At 34.2% G+C, this 20,966-nt stretch overlaps 1 protein-coding gene across 1 annotated transcript; it reads right to left on the bottom strand.

Annotated features, from left to right (window-relative positions):
• Positions 1-3,796: 3,796 nt before the first annotated feature.
• On the bottom strand, positions 3,797-19,183 carry LOC126691453 (disease resistance protein RUN1-like). The gene is made up of 13 exons (XM_050386500.1): positions 18,532-19,183; positions 14,312-14,547; positions 13,665-14,196; positions 12,346-13,444; positions 11,939-12,217; positions 10,109-11,839; positions 9,858-10,061; positions 9,129-9,781; positions 8,841-9,036; positions 8,392-8,503; positions 8,203-8,267; positions 6,260-6,755; positions 3,797-4,113 (listed from the first exon to the last, which is right to left on the bottom strand). The coding sequence occupies exons 3-9, from the start codon at positions 14,180-14,182 to the stop codon at positions 8,985-8,987; spliced, it is 4,536 nt and encodes a 1,511-aa protein (XP_050242457.1). The 5' UTR covers positions 14,183-14,196; positions 14,312-14,547; positions 18,532-19,183; the 3' UTR covers positions 3,797-4,113; positions 6,260-6,755; positions 8,203-8,267; positions 8,392-8,503; positions 8,841-8,984.
• Positions 19,184-20,966: the final 1,783 nt, after the last annotated feature.

The raw sequence follows: 20,966 nt of genomic DNA, 5'->3' as shown, positions 1-20,966 counted from the left end.
AAAGAGTAGCTGTTCCTGTAATAAAAAGCCATCACTTATGTACAATTACCTTACCCTTGATGTAGAGCTCATCAGCTTTTGAAGTTTAAATGCTCAAAACAGCTAGCATTTAGGAGTTTTTTGGAGCTTGCAATCAGCTTGGAAGAGAGTTGAGTATTGCATGAGCTGAGCTCCAACCAGAATATTGAGACTGGAATAAAGCTCGAGACAATATTGAGTTCTATAAATTTTTTGCAAGAGCAGTCTGAGTAGTAGGAAGTTGGGTTTAACTCGGTGTGTTTTAACTCCTAATTGAATGATTGGTTAACCAAAGGTGTGCGAGTTCAAATCTGAAGCACAGCCATTTTGTGTGAAAAAAATTATGATGGGTGATTGACTTGAAAATTAATCTTCATTTTTCTTTGATGATTGACTTGTGTTATGATTACCTCTTTTGCTTTCAGAGTTTAGTCTATGTTTGGCACTTCTAAAAAACGCAATATACTTTTTTTTCCCCTATTGTTTATCAAAATTTTCACTGTCAGTATTGAACACTTGTTTCCTTTTAGCTGGTCTTTGTAGTTGTTCTTTGTTGGAATGGCTATTGTGGGGCTATGTGAGTCATCTTGGAATCAGAGGTACTGGATTTCAAGGCTTTAAGTAAAAAAGAATATTTCAGAAGGGAAAGTGTTGATTATTTTTGTGACGAAGCAGGCTGAGCTTTTGGTAGATTGACTGACCATAAACAAGTTGAAGAAGATTTTGTTACTAATGAAGTGTAATTTTTTGTGGGCTTTTGAGGTTTGAGTTTTGATGAGCCGAAGGAATGTCATTGTTTCATTGTTTGGCGGTTGTAATATCAAGTTTATTGGATTTGTGTGTGTGGAGAAGGGTGGTATCTGAAGATGGAAGGTAGTTTCTAGAAGATATAGATGATACATTGTGTACAGAAAATGGTTATGAGAAATGAGATGGATAATTAAGATTAGATTTTTCATTTTGGATTTTGTTGGTATTACTTTGAGGCGCACTCTCTCTCTCTCTCTCTCTCTCTCTCTCTCAAGAAGTGGTGGCTTAACCTTTGACCAGACTATTCTACTTCTTATCCAAAAGACACCCCAAAACCCTATAGACCGATAGTGTGGTGATTTGAACCATAGACCTTTAGGTTTATGTCACGCCCCAAACCTAGCTCAATATGTTCAAAATACTATCAAGGTGGCCACCTTGTCTGAACCAAAAAAAAAAAAAAAAAAGTTTTTCATGATGGTGTGAATTGGATTATCAAATAATCAAACAGTTGAGATTGAATTATTTGGCACTTTAGAAGTAAAACAAAATTCTTAGTTTGCTTTAGATATGAATTGAATTCTTTTGTTGCTTTTAGTCCAGCTAAATCTAATAAAGAGTTGGCAAATAATTTTAGATCAGGACGAGCACAAACACTTGAAATTCTACTAGAAGTTGTCAACATTGGGTAACATAGGGCATTTTAATGGTAGCTTATTGTGGACTAATAATCCATATCTTTTTATCAGTAATGAGATATTGTGTAAAACGAAGTAAGTTGGATTCAGATGGCAAAATACTATTAAAAATGGCAAAGTAGTATTACTGAAGTTGCTTCAATGGTAGACACTACTAACATGTTCTGTTGTAAGTGCCATAGAATGCCAACTTAGAATTGTCCTTGTTTGAATTGCAAAATACTCAGAGCTAATTCTTTACCAACTAGTGGGATTTGTGGCAAAAGCGGCTTGATCATTTGAGAAATGTGCTGTAATCTACATTACCAGTTATCCAAATTTTCATTTTTCAACTCTCAAAATGTCCCACATCTTTGTGAACATTGCCTTAGTGGCAAAATGCAAGAATTCCCTTCGTAATTCTAAATTCGAAGTTTCTGCACCTTTAAACTAGTCCATACTGATGTCTAGGGGCTAGCACCTCTCACATCAATAAATACTTTTCTTTAACATCTGTTCTTTCTTGATCATTTCACTAGTTTATATGGTTGTATCAGTTACAAAATAAATCAAAAGTATTTGCCATATTTTAGAATTTTAAAGCCATTATGGAAACTTAAAATCCTAAGTGACTTTGGAGATAAATATACTCGAACTAAAATGGTTGAACTCGGGACCTATCACTTTTGGTGGAAGGCACTTGCAATTGTATCAAGGCTTGACCTCTAGGCGAATGTACATCAATTGAATTTGATAAACTTTGTACTTCGCAAGGCATAATCCATTATTGTTCTTTTCCACACACACCCTAACAAAATGGGGCAACTGAAAGAAAACATGTCATTTTGTGAAAACTTCATACATTGACTAAGGTCCTAAATAATGCACACTCAAGGATTCAAGCGTTATTTATTACTAAATAATATACATTCTTAACATCATTATTACTCAACAAAGAGGTTTATATTACCTCATTACATAATAAAAACCCAATTAATTTAGGCTGAATAAGATTTTAGCCTAAGAGGACCAAATTTTATCAAATCAAGAAAAACAGTTTATGATGAATCAAGTCAATAACTTAAATTGCTCAACCAGCTTAGTATGACATTATTTTGACCATTTCCTAATCATTGGGTTCAAATTTCTCAAAGTAATGACGTCAAATCAAACAATCAAATTCTAATTTCATATTTTATGAGTAAAACTTTTTAAATAAAAAAATGACAGGAAAAAAAAAAAGTTTATGTTTTTTTCATGTATAGGCAGAAAGTACCACATATCAACCAGAAGTTAGTGAAACATACTAAAATTTAGGTCGAGGTGGATGGAGGAATGATTCATCCCGATAAATAACTTGAACAAAATGGAATTGATAATTTTGCTTCTGCATGTACTTTTTGCTCTATTTAAACACAAAAAGAAGGAAAATAGTGTAGGAGAATCAAAAATACAACCTAGATCGACTAATCTAACTGAGTCAAAACTAATAAGCCCTTAAAAATTTTAAAATGAATTATAGGGAATGGCAATAGATTCGTATAGCAAGCAATTTTCTCTCTTTAAGACGCATTAAAGAGACATTAGAGAAAGATTTGAGTCCATTTCTAGCTAGAAAGGCATTAGAGAGAAGAAATGAGAGTAGAGGAGGAAGAGGAATACGAATATGCTAATAGCACAGTTGAGTAATTAACGAGGTTGTGTGAAAAGCAGCAATAAAGCTTGTTAGGAAGGTGGTTTAGATGGCTGCTTAGGATGACCAAGTTACTCATTGCTGTTGAAGATAATGATACTATCAAGTGGCTTGATTTCTTCTGCTGCTGTCACAACTTCTAAATGATAAAAAATGTAGCAACTTATCACTAGGGTTCTTGGGTATTTTGTTTGTCACTAGCTGAACCAACATCCCAAGAGAAATATTTTAATACAACAAACCTCAAGAGAATTTTTTTAATGAATAATTCATTTTTATTTATCAAAACACTAGAAGAAAAAACTTCAAACAAAGCTAGACACAAAAAACAGCCCAGCAAAAACAAAACTCAAACAACCCCTCCTCTCTGCTACCAAAGTACAAACAGCTACATTTGCAACCACTTTCCCCAACAGGGCACTCAACCGTTGCAACAATGCAGCTTCATTTCATAAGCAGACATTGCTCTAATCACAAACTATTGAGTTAGTGGAAGCTTTTATGCTTATTTGTTGTGTAACAAACTAATAGTAGGTTATTTTATGCTTATTTGTTGTGTGAACAAAATAATAGTATGTTATGCCAAATAGAAATAGAAAAGACAATCATACATGGAACACAAAGATTTATGTGGTTCGGCTTTGGGCCTACATCCACGGACAATGTAACAAAAAATTTCACAAAGAAAATAGGAGATTACAAAATAGCACAAAAGCATGGGACAAGAGAACTTTAATTTCTCTACACTGATTCCACTGCTTAAACTCTATAAAACCAATTAAACAAAGTCACACATATATATACACACATTGACATACATACAGCAAAAAGGAACCCTCGGTTAATTCTTGACCAGTTTAGTGAGTGCCAAGGTGGGTTTGAGAGGAGGGACCCTCCTTGGCTAATTCTTCAACTTTGCTCTTGTAACTTTCCCTCTTACCACTGCAATAGGCTTCAAGTTTCTTGGATTCCCTCCTACCAATATATAAAAAGTGCCAGAACAAGTCAAGAAGAAAATTTTGTATTATTCAAACCTGATGAAAAAAAGTTTAAAAAAACAAAAGTGATATGGATTCATGGAATGAATTTAATTTTTGAGTTTGGGGTGATTGGGATGGGAGTGCCAAAAGGTAATGTTAACCAGCACAATACTTTGAACTTTCTTTTTTTCCCTCTCTCAATGCTAGTATATGTACAAAAACAGGGGTAAAAATCTAAAAAGAAAAACTCCAATTTATACATATGACAAATTTAAATTTTTTATCATGCCCATGTAAACCTGACAATCAAAACCCACACTTTCATTTCATTGGATTCCCCTCCTCAAAAAATAAAAGAAAACATCGAGACTTGTAAACTGTAATAGCAAGAAAGATGATGACTTACAGGAAAAGAAGTAGAAACATTCCTTGTACCAAATTCTTTAGTATCAGCCATACATCCTCCAAGTCTTTGGATGGGGGTTCGTCTCTAGTGTAGCCTTCTCCACTTGGTCCAGTCCCGCCATCCTCATCATGGCTTTCGCTTATTTCTGCTACCTTCTACTGTTAATCATAAAGATCATGGCGGAGATCACCCAGATCCTCATAGAGTGTTCTGTTGTTGATGCTTAACTGTGCCATAGTTTAATTGAGATCTTCAATGTCTTGGTAACTATCCCTCTTCCCTCCGTGAATGGATTCAAGTGTCTTAGACATTTCATACTGTAAGGTTGAATTTATTCAACCATCTAATTGGCTTTATTCCGTGCCAAATTTGCTTGTAATTCACCATTTAGTAACCCTGTAATTAGGTGGGATTGTTGTAAGGGTAGTGAGTGAGATAGTGTGAAGATTGCTCAAGAGTGTGCAAGAAAACAGAGTGTCGCAGCTGGGACTCGCGACTGGACTCGCGGCTTCAACCCGCCAGAAGATGCACACGTGCCAAGCATGCTGGAAGATGAACAGTCATGCTAGCTGGAGCACTACAGGACAAAACAGGACAACTGGCCATACGGTTAACTCGCGACTGGAACTCGCGACTTAGTCAAGCCGCGAGCCACCCCTGTTTTGGAAAAACCTGACGTTTCGCATTCCACTCCTCTTCAGTATAAATACCCTTTTAACCCACGATTGAAAGAGAGCTTCCAGAGAGAATTTTGAGAGAGAAACCCTAAAGAAAAACCAGATTGTTTTACCCACAATCTCTACCTTAGAGTCTCATCAAAATCCCTCACTTTCTTCCTCTCCATTGTCAAATCCTTGAGAGGCCATTATACCAAACCTGGTTCTCACCATTATCATCTCTGTGAGACAGTCGTTTGGAGTTCTGGGAAGCAGTTAGGAAGGAGCCAATATTCATTGGTTGATGCTACGGTGTAGTAGCGGAATCCGGAAAGCTAGAAAAGAAAAAGGTTCGGCGCAACCTCGTTGGAGCAAGAAGCTTGGAGGGCTTAGGTGCATTGGGTAGATTAGGCTTGGAGGGTCTATTGCTGTCCTTGTATCCCAACTATATTTTCTAGTGGATTGATTACCGCTTGGAGGGCGGCGGAGAGGTTTTTCGCCGAGGTCTTCGGTTTCCTCTTCGATAACATATCTGGTGTTATCGCTGTGTTTGCATCTTCCTTCCTCTCTATCTCTGCCTTTACATTATCTGCTGTGGTTTATTTTGTTGTGGCTTAGATAGTTGTTTAATCAATTCCATGTTATAGCATATGTTAAGTTTCCGCACACTAGTTGTTTAACATATTGCTGTGTTGATTAAATTGGTTTTTGGGGGTCTAAACGTTCAAAAGTGTTTTTGTACACGTTTTTGAACTTTCACATACTATCCTTGCACTAAATAAAAGTTCACCAACAAGACATCAAAAAAATTTGTATGACTCCAACCAGATTATTAAAAAATAAAATAAGAAAAGCAATATGGTATGATTTTAATTTTTGAGTTTGGGTTGATTTTGCTGTGAGTGTTAACAGGTAATTCTAAGGTACAACTAGCCCAAATACTTTGAAGTTAACAATTTAAAATATATATATATAGTATGTCCCCCCCCACCCCACCCCCCCCCCCAAAAAAAAAATAAAATAAAATAAAAAATTTGATGATGACTTATAAAGTAGTAAGAAGAAAGATGATCACTTACTGGCAATGAAGTCGAAAATTTCCCTTTGACTAGAATCCTCAGAATCAGCAATAAATTCTCCAACTTTATAAATTCACTTTGGCTGTGGTTCCTCATTAGAGTAGCCTTCTCCACTAGGTTTCCAGCCCCATCATCCTCATAATGCCTTCGTTTACTTCTGCTACCTTCTGAGGCTAAATCATCAGGATCATGATCCTTAGAGAGCATGCTGCAGTAGATGCCTTGGTATATTTCTGAGCTCTGCAACTTTGTGTTCTTCTGGTTGTTATTGTTGTAATTTAAACTTGCAGGTATTTCTACATTTACAAACAAGGTTGTTCTTATTGAAACGCCACTTTTGATCCTTGGAATTGGGATGAGTGTGTGCCCATTGACATTCAACGAGTTACTTCCTTGCCGTGATATTTCTTATGTAAAGAATTTGCTGTTCTTGGATGTTTCTAGAAGAGAAGACCTAGAGAGACATTTCCCTCCACCACCAAAAGATTCCACCAACCTGTTGCTAAAGATTTGTCAACATTATAGTAAAGGACTAGCTAGAAAGCTTGTTGTCATGCTCACTTATTAACTTCTTACTACTACCTATGTACATACATACATACATACATACATACATACATGTATTTGTGATGTGTGTGTGCATGACATCTAAATTTTGTGTCAGGATCAATCCTTGTTTTTGGTCATACTTTTAATATACTGAATTTTGTTGTACATTCAAGTTAGGGAATATGACTACAAGTGAGACCAAAGTGACCTGTGTGTTGCAGGGGTAGTTCAGGTTTTGGAAGTTGGTTGTGTGGCTGCCACCTTCTCTACTTACCTACTCCCCTTGGATATACAAACAATGTCCTTTGCTCCCAAAGATGGGCATGAGAAACAGATTCAATTTGCATTAAGAGCAAGGACTTGGTGCAATGATCTCTGCTTTAGCCACAAAACAGCTGCCATACCCCAGTAGCTCCTTTGAGATGGTTCACTGTTCAAGGATGTGTCAATTGGCATGAGAATGGTACCTTTCCACCCTAAAGATATTTGTTTATGTTGCATTGATTGGATGGGAAATGTAAATCCAGAAGCAACTATAAACATAAGCTCCTATTTTGCAGTATGTTTTTCATAGTATCTGGAGGAGTTTAGGAAATATGTCTGGTGTGGCTGCTAACTCTCAAAAGATTGAGGTTTTCTGTGCTGCTGTTCCTGATGGGATGAAGAAGTGAATATTTGAGCTCTTGCGATTCAAAAAGGCTCACTACTTGTAAGATAGCTCAAGGTTCCTCTACTTTCTCGAAGACCTGGTGCAAAAGTATGTTTGCTCCTCCTTGATAAGATAACAAGCAGAATTGAATCCTGGACAGCAAGGAACCTTTCCTTTGTAGGATGGCTCCAGTTCTTTATAGCCTTTAGGTTTAACTGGTCCAGCATCTTCATATTGCCAAAGAATTTTATCAAGGCTATTGCACAGATATTGAGTAGTTATCTATGGAAAGGAAAGGAGCTTTAGGGCGCTAAAGTATCTTGGGATGTTGTATGCAAGCCAAAGAGAAGGTGGATTAGGTTTGAAAGAGGTGCAAGAATGGAACTAAGAAACCATAATGAGGCATATATGGAATCTCTTTGCTAAGGCAGGCTCAATTTAGGTAGCTTGTGTTAAATAAAACCTTTTGAAATACAAGAGTTTCTAGTTTTGTTAACATTCCTCAAGTAGCACTCAGGGATAGGTAGAAATTCTAACTCTTAGTTGCATTGTCAGGACATTACTGAAGTTTGAAGTGGGATCAGGTTGTATCATTTTCCTATGGCATGATTGGTAACATACAGATGGAATCCTAATTCAGAAGTATGGTACTCAAGTCATATATAATGCTGCCAGCAAAAAAAAATGCAAGGGTTTCAACTTTCAAGTGTTTTTGAAAGATAAAAGCATGTTTCGATCAACTTACCTTGTATCCATCCAGAGTAAACTTTGTCAGCACACTTGTTCTTTGAGTGCTTTTTCACTAGGAATCTGGAAATAATTAGATTTCAATATATATTTTTATAGGAATAGAAGTTCAACAGAACATTTGCAGGACAAAAAAAAGATTTAATCAATAATAAGAGCCATTTGACAGTTAATTTAAATCGCTGACCATTTTGAGTGAAAGGAGAGATCCTACTTGGCTAATTCTTCAACGTGGCTCAGCTAACTATCCCTCTTACCGCCGCAATAGGCTTCAAGCTTCTTGGATGTTTGATCCCTTCCTTCCATTATATAAAAGTGCCCCAACAAGACAATAAGAAAAATTTGTATTATTTCAACCTGATTAAAAAAATAAATGTGGCTATATGAGTGCCAAAAGGTAATGCTAAGGTACAACTTGCAGAATACTATTTTTTTTTTTTTTTTTAAATAATTTATTTAAATTATAAATGCTAGTATGGGAAATCCAAAAAGAAAAACTCTCTAATTTTATACCTATAACAAATTAAATTTGTTATCAATCAAAAGCCACACTTTCATTGGATTCCCCTACCCAAAAATAAAAGAAAATGGTAAAACTTGTAAATTGTAACAGCAAAGAGAAAGATGATGACTTACAGGCAAAGAATTCCCTTTTACTAGATTCTTCTGAATCAGACATAAATACTCCAAGTCTTTGGATCTGGTCCCTCATAGAGCATGCTGCTGTTGTTGCTGTTCTGTGCCAGTGTTTGATTGATATCTTTGATGTCTTGGTAACTACTACATTCGTGAATGGCTGCAAGCTTCGTGACCGTTTGATCCTCTGAATCCACTAAATAAAAGTGCACCAACAAGTAGTTGTAAATAATGACTTGTAAATGTTAAAAAGTTAAAACTTGAAAGTAAGAAGAAAGATAGACTTACTCGCAAAGAAGTTGGAAAATTCCCTTTTGACTAGGATCCTCAGAATCCTCCATAAATCCTCCAAGCCTTTGAATCCTCTTTGGCAGTGGTTCCACAATAGAGTAGCATTTTCCACTAGGTCCTGCCCCATCATCATCCTCATCATGACTTCGCTTATTTCCACTACCTTCAGTAATTGAATCACCAATATCATGATGGATTACGATGCTGCTGTTGTTGATGCACTGTCCCATAGTTTTACTGGGATTTTCGATGTCTTGCCGGTATACTAATCGGACCCCAATTTTCTCTACCTTCAAGGTCGGGGAAGATGCTCTAATCATATATGGATGAAATCCGTCCAGAAAGGAATAATACATCAGCCAAAGGTGATGTGATTCAATTGTACCATATTCTTTCCTAGAACCAGAAATTACTCCCTTATACATTGGAATTCCATTGATTATAAATGAAAGCTCCCAATTACGAGGAGGTACAGGCCAATTGTTGGGTACAAAAACAACACAAAATGCAATTCCAATCGGCACATTACACAAATCAGAAGGCAATTGTATTCTCAATTCATGACCCGTACATTCATGGTTAAAATATTTCGGAATTTCACTTCCAGGAATAATAATTTTTAACTTCTTTGGTAGTGTACCACTTTGTCCCTGAAATATACAAAGCATAACGTTTAGAACTTGGAGAGAGAGAGAGAGAGAGAGAGAGAGAGACAGACAGACAGACCTGAAGCATGTTATTAAAGCTCAGAAGCACGCTATTGCCAAACAATTTGAAGCAGTTACAAAACACTAGATGCAAATAGATGCGATCTGACCTAGAAAGATAAAATTGCAGTTCTAGCAATCTCTCCAGTGAGATACAATCGTTTGCAATTACGGAATCAATAGTTGACGGAACATTTTCCAATGATTGAAGCCTCTTGCAACCCTCCAAATAGAGTTAGAGAGTTGAGACATGCTCTCAGGAAGGGAAACAAAATTATTTCCATTTAGATTTAAGTATTCTAAAGAGGACAAGCAGCCAATGTCATCGGGAATTGACGAAAGATCGCAGTGACTAAGATACAAATCTGTTAAAGATTGTAGACTTGATAAGGAAGGCAATGATAAGCCCACCAGAGCCAGATTTATTTGCAGTGAAGAATATATAAATGAAGGCAATAATATTCTTTCCGTGGTAGGACTTGTTGGCAAGTAAAATAATGAAATCCATAATTGTTCCATCAACTTAGGACTTGCTGGCCGGGAATAAAAATCTGATAACTTCCATCCACGGATATGTAGCTGTTTGAGATTTTTAAGCAAAACAATCGAAGAAGGAACCTCTTTTATGGCTGTCCAACACAAATTAAGCACCTTCAAACCATCCATATTTCCTATGTTCTCTGGCAAGTTGTCAAATTTTAAGCATCCAAAAAGATCAAGAGAATTAAGCAACTTCAAACTACAAATGGTGCTAGAAAGGCGCACAAGATTCATGCAATATCTTAAAGTCAATAGAGTAAGGTTTGTCAAATGTTCAATTGATGAAGGTAGCTCTTCTATAGCAGTTCTACTCAAATCAAGTATCTTTAGATCTTTGATTATCCATGGGTATTGCTTAAATTTTGTGTGTACAAAAAGATCACCACGGAACTTGAAACCATATTTGGTGTTAGGAAGACGCACAAGTTTACAGCATTTAAGTAGAGTCAACGAAGTAAGGTTTGTCAAATGTTCAATTGATGAAGGAAACTCTTTAATAGCTGTTCTGCTTAAATTAAGCTTCTTCAAACCTTTGACTTTCCCAAGGTTCTCAGGCAAGTTCTCAAATTTTGAGCATCCAGAAAGATCTAGAGATTCAAGAGATGCCAAACAACAAATGGAACTAGGAAGGCACACAAGATTTTTGCAATCCATTAGAATCAATGAAGTGAGGCCAATCAAGCCTCCAATTGATGAAGGAAACTCTTTAATAGCTGTTCTGCTCAAATTAAGCTTCTTCAAACCTTTGACTTTCCAAAGGTTCTCAGGCAAGTTCTTAAATTTTGAGCATCCAGAAAGATCTAGAGATTCAAGAGATGCCAAACAACAAATGGAACTAGGAAGGCACACAAGATTTTTGCAATCCATTAGAATCAATGAAGTGAGGCCAATCAAGCCTCCAATTGATGAAGGAAACTCTTTAATAGCTGTTCTGCTCAAATTAAGCTTCTTCAAACCTTTGACTTTCCAAAGGTTCTCAGGCAAGTTCTCAAATTTTGAGCATCCAGAAAGATCTAGAGATTCAAGAGATGCCAAACAACAAATGGAACTAGGAAGGCACACAAGATTTTTGCAATCCATTAGAATCAATGAAGTGAGGCCAATCAAGCCTCCAATTGATGAAGGTAGTTCCGTAATAGCAGTGCAATCCAAAAAAAGTTTCCGTAAGCATACCATGCTTCCCATGAATTCTGGAATTTTCTCGAGTATTATGCAACAAGAAAGATTAAGAGTCTTGAGAGAATCCATTTCAAACTTGCTTGGTAGAGAACTCAGCTTTTCACAATATGCAACATTAAGAAGAACTAGCTTTTTAAGAATTCCAATGGATGGGTGAAGGTTGCGTAAATTTGTACAATGTTCAAACACTAATTTCTCAAGATTTGGGACTCCAGCAAAGTCTGGGGTTGTAATCAAGTTGGAGGAGTAGGCCATGTCAATGAACTTCAACTTGTCAAAATTCTGTTAAAAGAAAAAAAAAAAGGAATGGAACAATTAGCTTCAGTGTCCATTTATTGAAATTTAAAAAGAAAAGTTGAAGATACTTAATAACATAAGTACCTTTCTTCCTATCCAAATTTGGTTAATTTCACTTCGTTGCAAACGAAGCTGAACAAGCTCATCCAATTGGAAACTTGATGGCAAAGATTTTGAAGGATAATTACTCCAATCAAGGATTCTTAAATCATCAGGAAGATGTGTGGGGACATGGTCAATGGAATCAACTTCAAGAAATTTAAGATTGTACATCTTCAAAAAGGCATCAGGGTTCCAAGTTGCCCGTTGTTCTTTAAGAAAATAACCACCCCTAATATCCATAGCTTGAACTGCTTCTGTTCCCTAATAATCAAAATTCAAGAAGGAATTGATAATTTGCAAAAAAATATTATTAGCATAACAATTCAAATTTCAAATTTGTTGAACATGAAGGTAGGGAATGAATTCAATTTCTCTAAATAATCTCTTACCTTATTTTTTCTTAATACTTTGTCAATGTCCTCATAAACCCACAGTCTACTACGCTTTCCAGGATCATTAGGGCATTCTTGAAAAACTATGTTCTTACCCATTTCTTCAAGTAAATCATGCATCCACACTACATCATGATCCATAATTTTCAGGAGAGATTTATCAACGAGTTGTGTCAATCCAACACCAGCATGAAGGCCAAGAATATCCAGTACTTCTACAACATGATCTTTCATATTATGATTAAAGAAGCATGCAATATGTAGGAATATTTCCTTCTCTGTGTCATGGAGTCTATCAAAACTTATTTGAAGTACACGCAAAACTTCTGAATTAGGATATTCTTTGAGCCTCTCTAACGCACTTTTCCATTCATCAATGCTTTTTCCAAACAATAATGAACCTAAAACCTCAAGAGCTAAAGGAAGGCCATGGGCATATTTCAAAAAATCATTAGACAGCCCTTTATAATCATCAGGGACATGCTCTTTTTTAAAAGCTTTCAAGAAAAAAAGTTGAAGAGCATTTTCATCATTCAATCCTTTAACTTCATATATTTCATCTACTCTATGTGTCCTCAACACCTGCATATCTCTTGTTGTTATGATAATTCTACTGCCCGGGCCAAACCAATCATGCTCCCCGGCTAACATGTCTAACAAGTCTAGTTTATCTGCATCATCTAGAACAAGAAGAATTCTTTTATTATGTAACACATTTTTGATCATTTTAACTCCACCATACTTATCTTTTATTTTCAAATCCTTTTCCATCAAAATTTGATCAATAATTTTTTGTTGTATTGGAAGAAAACCTTTTTTTTCAAAATTTTCCCGAACATCCTCAATAAAACTACAAGCTTCAAAATCTTTAGAAACCATATGATAAACAACCCAAGCAAGAGTTGTCTTACCCATCCCCCCCATCCCCCAAATCCCTATAAAGCGAACATCATTTGACCCTATAGCTAAACGCGACTCCAATTCCACCACATGAGAGTCTATTCCTACTAGGCCCTTGGTAACTTCGGAGAATGCATCATTATTCAAGTTATGCCATATTAGCCTCACAATGCTTTTAATAACTTGTGAGAAAGGCCTGCAATAAAGAGAGATCATAGAAGATATTTGGTGTTCAATTCCGCTTACTGAAACAAAACCATGTAATGATGTAAATTGATAGGCTCAAGATAAAATTCATAGAAATGCAAACATGTATGTAATGTAGATCTGCTAAAGGTTCAAGATGAAGTCATATATATGAAATGGGTCATCAAAATATTTAAAACAAATAAATATATCAATTGAAATTAAATTACCCATTCATTAAAGGCCATCCAGCGAGATTGGCCACGTGAGTCAAAGCAGCTCTCCACATCTTCACCTTCTCTATATTCTCCTTGAAACGTTTTTCATGTTCAATAAAAGCCTGGGCAAAAGTTCCCAATTGCTTCCGTACATCAGAGGGCTCCACGTCATAAAAAACTGGCAGAATTTTCATTCCCATGTGTTTCTCACAGTGAAAGATCTTTACAAGTTCATCTAAGCACCAAGTCGAAGATGCATAATTTTTTGAGACAATGACAACAGCAAATTGCGATTCTTCTATTGCTCTTGAAAGCTCTGGCGAAATAGTTTTTCCTTTCTCAAGTTTTTCATCATCCTTAAAGGAGTTAATGCCCTTCTGATTGAAAGCATCATATAGAAGGTCCGCCAATGTGTTGCGGGTGTCCTCACCTCTGAAACTGAGGAACACATCATACTTCCCTCGGGCGGCAGAAGAAGAAGAGGAACTTGGGAAAGATGAGAAGTCCGTTTCCATTCCCATTAAAGCCATTAGAAAATATAGATCTGACATGCAAAATTTAAAAAAAAAAAAAAAAAAAAAAAAAAAAAAAAAAAAAAGATCAATTAGAATTAGTTTAGAACCGAAGAAAGAATAAAAAGAAACCACTTGATCCCCAACCTGAATTGCGTAGCTTTGAAAGAGATGGAATTGAATCTGAAATTAGGAACTGATGAGACAGAGAAAGAGGAGACTGAGAATTTGGAAGAGATGAAAGAGGACTGAAATTATTCTTTATTTTTCCGAGTACTTCCACTTCCTAGTTCCTAGTGAGGAGCGGAAGTTGCTCTGTTTTTCTGAGTACTTTCACTTCAAAAGTAGCGATGAAATTTCCGAGTGCGTGAGCAGCGAAAGTTCTGCAACTACAAAGAAATTCTCTTTTTCATATTGCTTTTTCACCAGGTTTGTAGTTTTTTCTTTTAAGTAAAAAATTCAAGCACTAAGGAAGACAGGTCGACTTTCCAATGACTAACGAATTCAAGCACTAAGCGAAAGTTTATGTTTATATTTATTTCCTTTTTCTTTTTTACAAGCTACAATATTCCTTTTATACTACTTTTTGGGGGTTTTTTTTTTGGCGCTAAATAAATCATTTTTTAGGATTATTTTATCAAAAAAAATCTTTTTGAAAATAAAGTTTTGAGTAAAATTCAACTTTCCAGAAGTTGAGCTCTATGAACCACTTGCTAATAATAATGCTCTAACATGGCATTTAAAAATAGCAAAATGATTTTTTTAACAATATGTCTTTTTAGCCCCACCAATATTAACGTATGATATTTAAAAAATTTTACCGTTTATTTTCAAAAAAATAATGGCATTTATAAATAAAAATCATCCCACTAATTTTTTTTTTTTTTTTAAACTGAAGTTTATAGAAATCGATTTCAATACAAAATCAGAAGAAAAAAAAAATCAAGAAAATTGCAATTGAAAAACTCTAGTTCTATGTAACACACCTAGTTCCAAATTGCGCAATTTTCTTTTAAGGGTTTATTTATGTATTTATTTTTTAAAAAATAATTATTAAAGAAAAGTAAGAAAAAACTTGCAATTGCCTTTTAAGAACTGAGATTTAAAATTGTGATTTTTTTTTTCTTTTTTTTTTTTCTTCTTTTGATTTCCTCCCAAAATGCGCAATTTTCTTTTAGGGTCCGTTTGGATACAGCTGAAAACTGAAAAATATTGTAGCAAAATAATTTTTAAATGTGTGAATCATATCGTGGAACCTATTTTTAATGAAAAAATTGCTGAAAAGTAAAATTTGTAGATCCGTGAATAGTGCACGGTGTACACTGATTGGCTGAAAATTGTTTGACAAGTCAAACTTTGTGGCTACTGTTTATGAACAGTGCATAAACAGTAGTTGTAACAATAAAATTTGTCCCAAAACGCGTAAAAAAAAAGAATAGAATAACGCAAACACAAACGCATCAGCTAAACACAAACGCATCAGCTGGACCCAAATGCACACTTAAGGATTTATTTTAAAAATAATAATTATTAAAGAAAAGTAAGAAAAATCATGCAATTGCCTTTTAAGAACTAAGATTTAAAATTGTGATTTTTTTTCTTTTTTTTTTTTCTTCTTTTGATTTCCTCCTAGACATTTTTTTTTTTTTTGGGGGATGTGGCGTGTAACAGTGTTTTTTATTGTTTTTTTCTCTTTTGTTGAACTAAAAGTGATTTTTTTTTAAAAATAATTATTAAAGAAAAGTAAGAAAAAACGTGCAATTGCCTTTTAAGAACTGAGATTTAAAATTGTGATTTTTTTCTTTTTTTTTTCTTCTTTTGATTTCCTCCTAGACATTTTTTTTTTTTTTCTGGGATGTGGCGTAACAGTGTTTTTTATTGTTTTTTTCTCTTTTGTTGAACTAAAAGTGATTTTTTTTTCTAGATATGATTTTTATTTTTTAATAAATTTAGATGATTTTTTTTTTTGTTATTTGTAACTTTTTTGTTTTAATTAGGTATTATTTTTTAAGATGAGCATATGAGTAAATTTAAATAAACTCACTTTTTTCATCTTTTCTCTTTTTCACTCTCAACCAAACAAAAAGATGAAAAATTAAAAAAATAAAAATTTATTCTCTTACTTTTTTGTCATACTACCATTTTTTATCCCCCACTTTTTCATCCTACTAAACCAATGGAGTAAGCCTTCTAGGAAAGTTCATAGTTTACTTTACCCAACACCCATCTACAACAAGTACAATCTTCTTTATTTGGTTATTTTAAATAAAGAATCTCATCTCAGCTGTACTAAGCAATATCAAGTTTGAATTTATCTTCTTCTTTTTTTTTTTGTAAGATATCAAAAACTGTGAACCAATGGAGTAAGCCTTCTAGGAAAGTTCATAGTTTACTTTACCCAACACCCATCCACAACAACTACAATCTTCTTTATTTGATTATTTTAAATAAAGAATCTCATCTCAGCTGTACTAAGCAATATCAAGTTTGAATTTATCTTCTTCTTTTTTTTGTAAGATATCAAAAACTGTGAAAGGTCACGTGAAACGTGAAAGTACAAAAAATAAATTAAAGAAATGGAGTAAGCTGTAAGCCTTCAAGGAATGTTCTTAGTTTACTTTACCCAATACGCATCTAAAACAAGTACAATCTCCTTTATTTGATTTTTTTTTTTTTTTTTGAGAAACCTTTATTTGATTATTTTTAAATAAACAATCTCATCTCAGCTGTACTAAGTAATTTCAAAGTTTAAGCGCTGTATGGTACAAATGTTTAAAAACTGAAAATTATTATTTAAAAATATTTATGAAAATATGTATAAATAAAAAAAATGTATAAAAACACATGTAATATTGTTTAAAAACTGAAAATAGTTATTTAAAAATACAAACCAAACACCCCTAAATTTTTTTAATCATCAATCTCATAATTATATCACTGTATAAGAAATTTATTTTTATACCCCTAAAATAAATAATTTAAATAATTTATGTATATATATATATATATTTGACAAGTAATTCTGGAATAGTGTTCCACTGCACCAGGATGCTAGAATATTCCATTCTTATAACCAATAAACATAATTCAAAACTTTGGTTTATATTGCTTTTTTGCTTTTTACGTTGCTTCCAAGTTAATAGTTTGTTTATATATTTATTAAAAAATTAATTATTAAAGTAAAGTAAAAAAATCAAAAATTTGTCTTCTAAGAACTGAGATTTTTAAACTTAAACAACAATCATTTTTAATTTTAACATTAGAGCAATTGAATAATTTTAAACCTTTTAACTTTTCTCTCTTATATTAAAAAAGTGCAATTGCATAGTTCAGGTGCTCATATATATTGTGCATATGCCTAGTATTAGTTATACGATGGCGTCTTTACATGACTAAAATAATAAATAATGTCAGCTCAACAAATCAAAAACATAAATATTGTTAGTTTTATGTATTAATTACTTAAATCCACTCTAAAAGTATAAATTATAAATTCTTTGAACTTTGCATTGCAAACCATTAAAACTTTAAAGTTTAAACTGTCTTCTTAAATTTAATGGAGATTGTGCTTTTTTAGCCTCACTTTATTTTTAACAGTTTTTTTTTTTTTTTATGAGAATTTTATTTTTAATTGTGAAGTAGACACAATTTGCAAGCATTGTTGAAAACGTAAAATTAAGATGGTTATTACAACTCTTATCTAAGTCTTAAAACTTTGATAGTGGGGATGTTGAGGCAATTCCACGTGTTCCCCCTAACTTGTTATCAGACAAATGATGCTATGTTTTGGTCACATTCCAACAATGAGTTCTACACAGTCAAATCTAGTTATTATGTGGCTAAGATCATCGCAATAAAAGAAAATTTAATTTAGAGCCCAACTGGGGCGTAAGCAAGTGTGGTCAAAGTCTCAAAGATTTGAAAGTTTACGGTGTTTGATTCTCAAGACACCCATATCTCAATTTTCATAATTTAGTTCTCAATTTTCAAATTCCTGTTTGGAACCCAAACTTGAACTCAGTATTTGGTTTGTAAAAAGCAAGTGGGGCCTATGTCAGAATGGCTACCCACGTTTCTTCTACACACAAACCCAACCTGAAGATAAAAGAAGAATGCAAAGGAGAAAAAAATAAAAGCTTTGATCTCATAAAATAAACCCAGAAAATAAAGCGAAAAGATCTCGGTTTTAAAGGTTTGGTGTTGATATATGAAGTTCTGATTTCATATCATAAACCCAGTAAATAGCACAAACATCATAAACCCACACATAATAGTCCGAAAATCAGAGCCAAAAAAGACTGTAACAACACATCAAACTCCACAAAATTTTAACAATAGATTAGACTGAGAGAATGGAGGAGATGCACCTGAGATTGGGGCTAGAACAGGTGGATCTGAAATTAGGGAAGCAGAAATGACTTCATCCCAACCTGATCACTTGCGTTGTGCTGAAAATGCGTCGAATCGGAGTGAGTAGAAATCCAATCTAAAATTTGCAAATGAAGAGAGAAAAGACTGAGGAGAGCTAAAATTTTGGAAGTAATGAAACAGACTGAAGTTTCAGTGCTCCTTTAGTTTCAGTGCTCCTTTTAGGAAAAATTACAAGAAACTTCCACTGCTCTTTTTTATTACTATATGTTTTCTCATTTCTGAGTAATTCCACTTCCTAGGGCGGAGCGAAAGTTGCTCCTTTTCTTTACGCTTTTTCAAAGGTGGCGCCGAAAGTTTTAGTGCGAAATTTCTCTTTTGTATTATTTTGTTTTTATTAGCTACCATAAAGTATAAACAGCTTTTCATATTTTCTTCTTAAAAATAACAAAGTTCCTTTCAGATTGCTTTTTCACCAGGCGTACACTGTATAAGCAGTGATGTTGGAAATTTCCAAAGAAACTTCATTCTTCGTGAGCTTCGAAGAAGTTTAGTTAATGGTAGAGTCATCGTATGAGTCAACTCTACTGTACACATCCCGCATGTTCAAAAATGAGGACAAAGTGTAAATTCATGGTGACTAGCAAAAGATGATGATAACAACTCCATTGTTACAAAAATGGCGGGGGCATTGAATACATACGTGTCATAATGGTAAATGGTGTGGGGAAAAGTTGTCAACTTTATCTCTGGCTAATTTGTATTTATAAGACTTTGTGCTAAACCGATTCTAAGTTTAGGCCCATCTTTTTGTCGTTAATTACTTTTTTTTTAGAAAATTTGTCGTTAATTACTGGAACTTATAAAAAAAAAATAAAGAATTATGTAGAATTATATTAAAATAATTTTGCTTTGATCCTTTAAAATAAAATTTTAAACCCCTTGACCCCATTTTAAAAAAAATTCAATTGAAATAAGTTAGAATATGGTTCTCTTAACAATATTTTAGCTTTTTTAAAACAGAAAATATTACACTAAAAAGCAATTAAACAATTAGACATGGGTGATTCTAAAAAATAAAATAGACAAGGGGCATGGGACAGACAGCGGATAGGGGAATGATTGAACAAAGATAAATGCAAATGTTAACACATCAAAAATTTTCTCAATACACTTACAAAGACCAATAGGTTTTAAAGTTAAGTTGAATTGGTAGATAAAATAATTGTAAAGACATAAACTAGTAGATAAAAGCATTTTAAGTAATAATAATTAAAGTTCAATTATAACAACAATGATTAATATGTTTATTGTATTTAGAAACAACAGATAATTTTTAAAATTTAATCTTAATTAGAAAAAATAATTAATTTTTTTATTGTGTTAAGAAACAATATATCAAATAAACTTATAGTTTATCTTTTGTTCTCTTTCTAACACTATGAACAAATTTGTAATAAAAAAACTACATAATCCATCTCTTACTCAAGATTCATCTTCTTAATTCTAATTGACCCCCCAGGAAAAAAAAAAAAAAAAAAAATTATAGAGCCATTATTGATCAAGGGGAACACTTATGTTGGGATAAATAATTTTTATCTCCTTTAATCATCATAATTAAACATAAGAGCAAGCAAATGCTAATTGTAAGGACACGATTCGTAACGACCCGTAACAGTGTTGGGTTCGCACGTAAAAAGGGCCCAAACAATATCATTTGTAGAGCGTGGGTTTGAAAGGCTAGGCCTTGGTCACCAAGCAGTGGGTTTTTCGTGATATCCATACATGGTTAAGTTGTCTTCGCCCTAGGAGTCTTTCTCCTGGAGGCGGGCTGGGAGGCTCTGGTTTTTGGCCATTTTTCCCAGCCCCCTTTTTGGTACACTAACTTTTCCTTTTATACTCGCATGCGTTCCTTATCCTTCGTCCACGTGTAGGATCGACTTTTCCCAAACTGATACTTGTCCCATCAGCCCATACCCAGAGTGGTTGGGGGTGGTTGTAAAAGCTGAAGAATATGGCTCTGTCAGGTGCAGAGTATTGAATGGTAGTAAGGGCAGCTTTCCCTGGTCGTTTATATTTTCCAACGTATCCTTCTCTTTTGACCTAGATATTTTAGATTTTTTTCCAAGCTGGTCTTATACCGTTTTTGCCATTCCTTCCGAGGAGACCTCGGACAGGCCGAGGACTGAATCGTCCTCGGCTGTATCCCAAGGCTATTTTGTACTTCTATTACCGAGTTTGGGCCATAACCTTCCTCGGCTTGGGCCTTTGGACCCCAACGAATAAATGGAGCTGGCCCAAAAATTATTGGGCCCCACAATAGCCCCTCAAAACCCTGCTGTCCGACCTCTTGGTTGGAGAGGAGGGTTTTGGTAATACCAAGCCTTTATTACGGCTCGTCTAACTCAGCTTTTCATTAATGTTGGCGTTTCTT

Source organism: Quercus robur, chromosome 7 (genome assembly GCF_932294415.1).
Source record: "Quercus robur chromosome 7, dhQueRobu3.1, whole genome shotgun sequence".
Taxonomy (NCBI): Eukaryota; Viridiplantae; Streptophyta; class Magnoliopsida; order Fagales; family Fagaceae; genus Quercus; species Quercus robur.
This window is presented reverse-complemented; position numbering and strand designations above follow the sequence as displayed.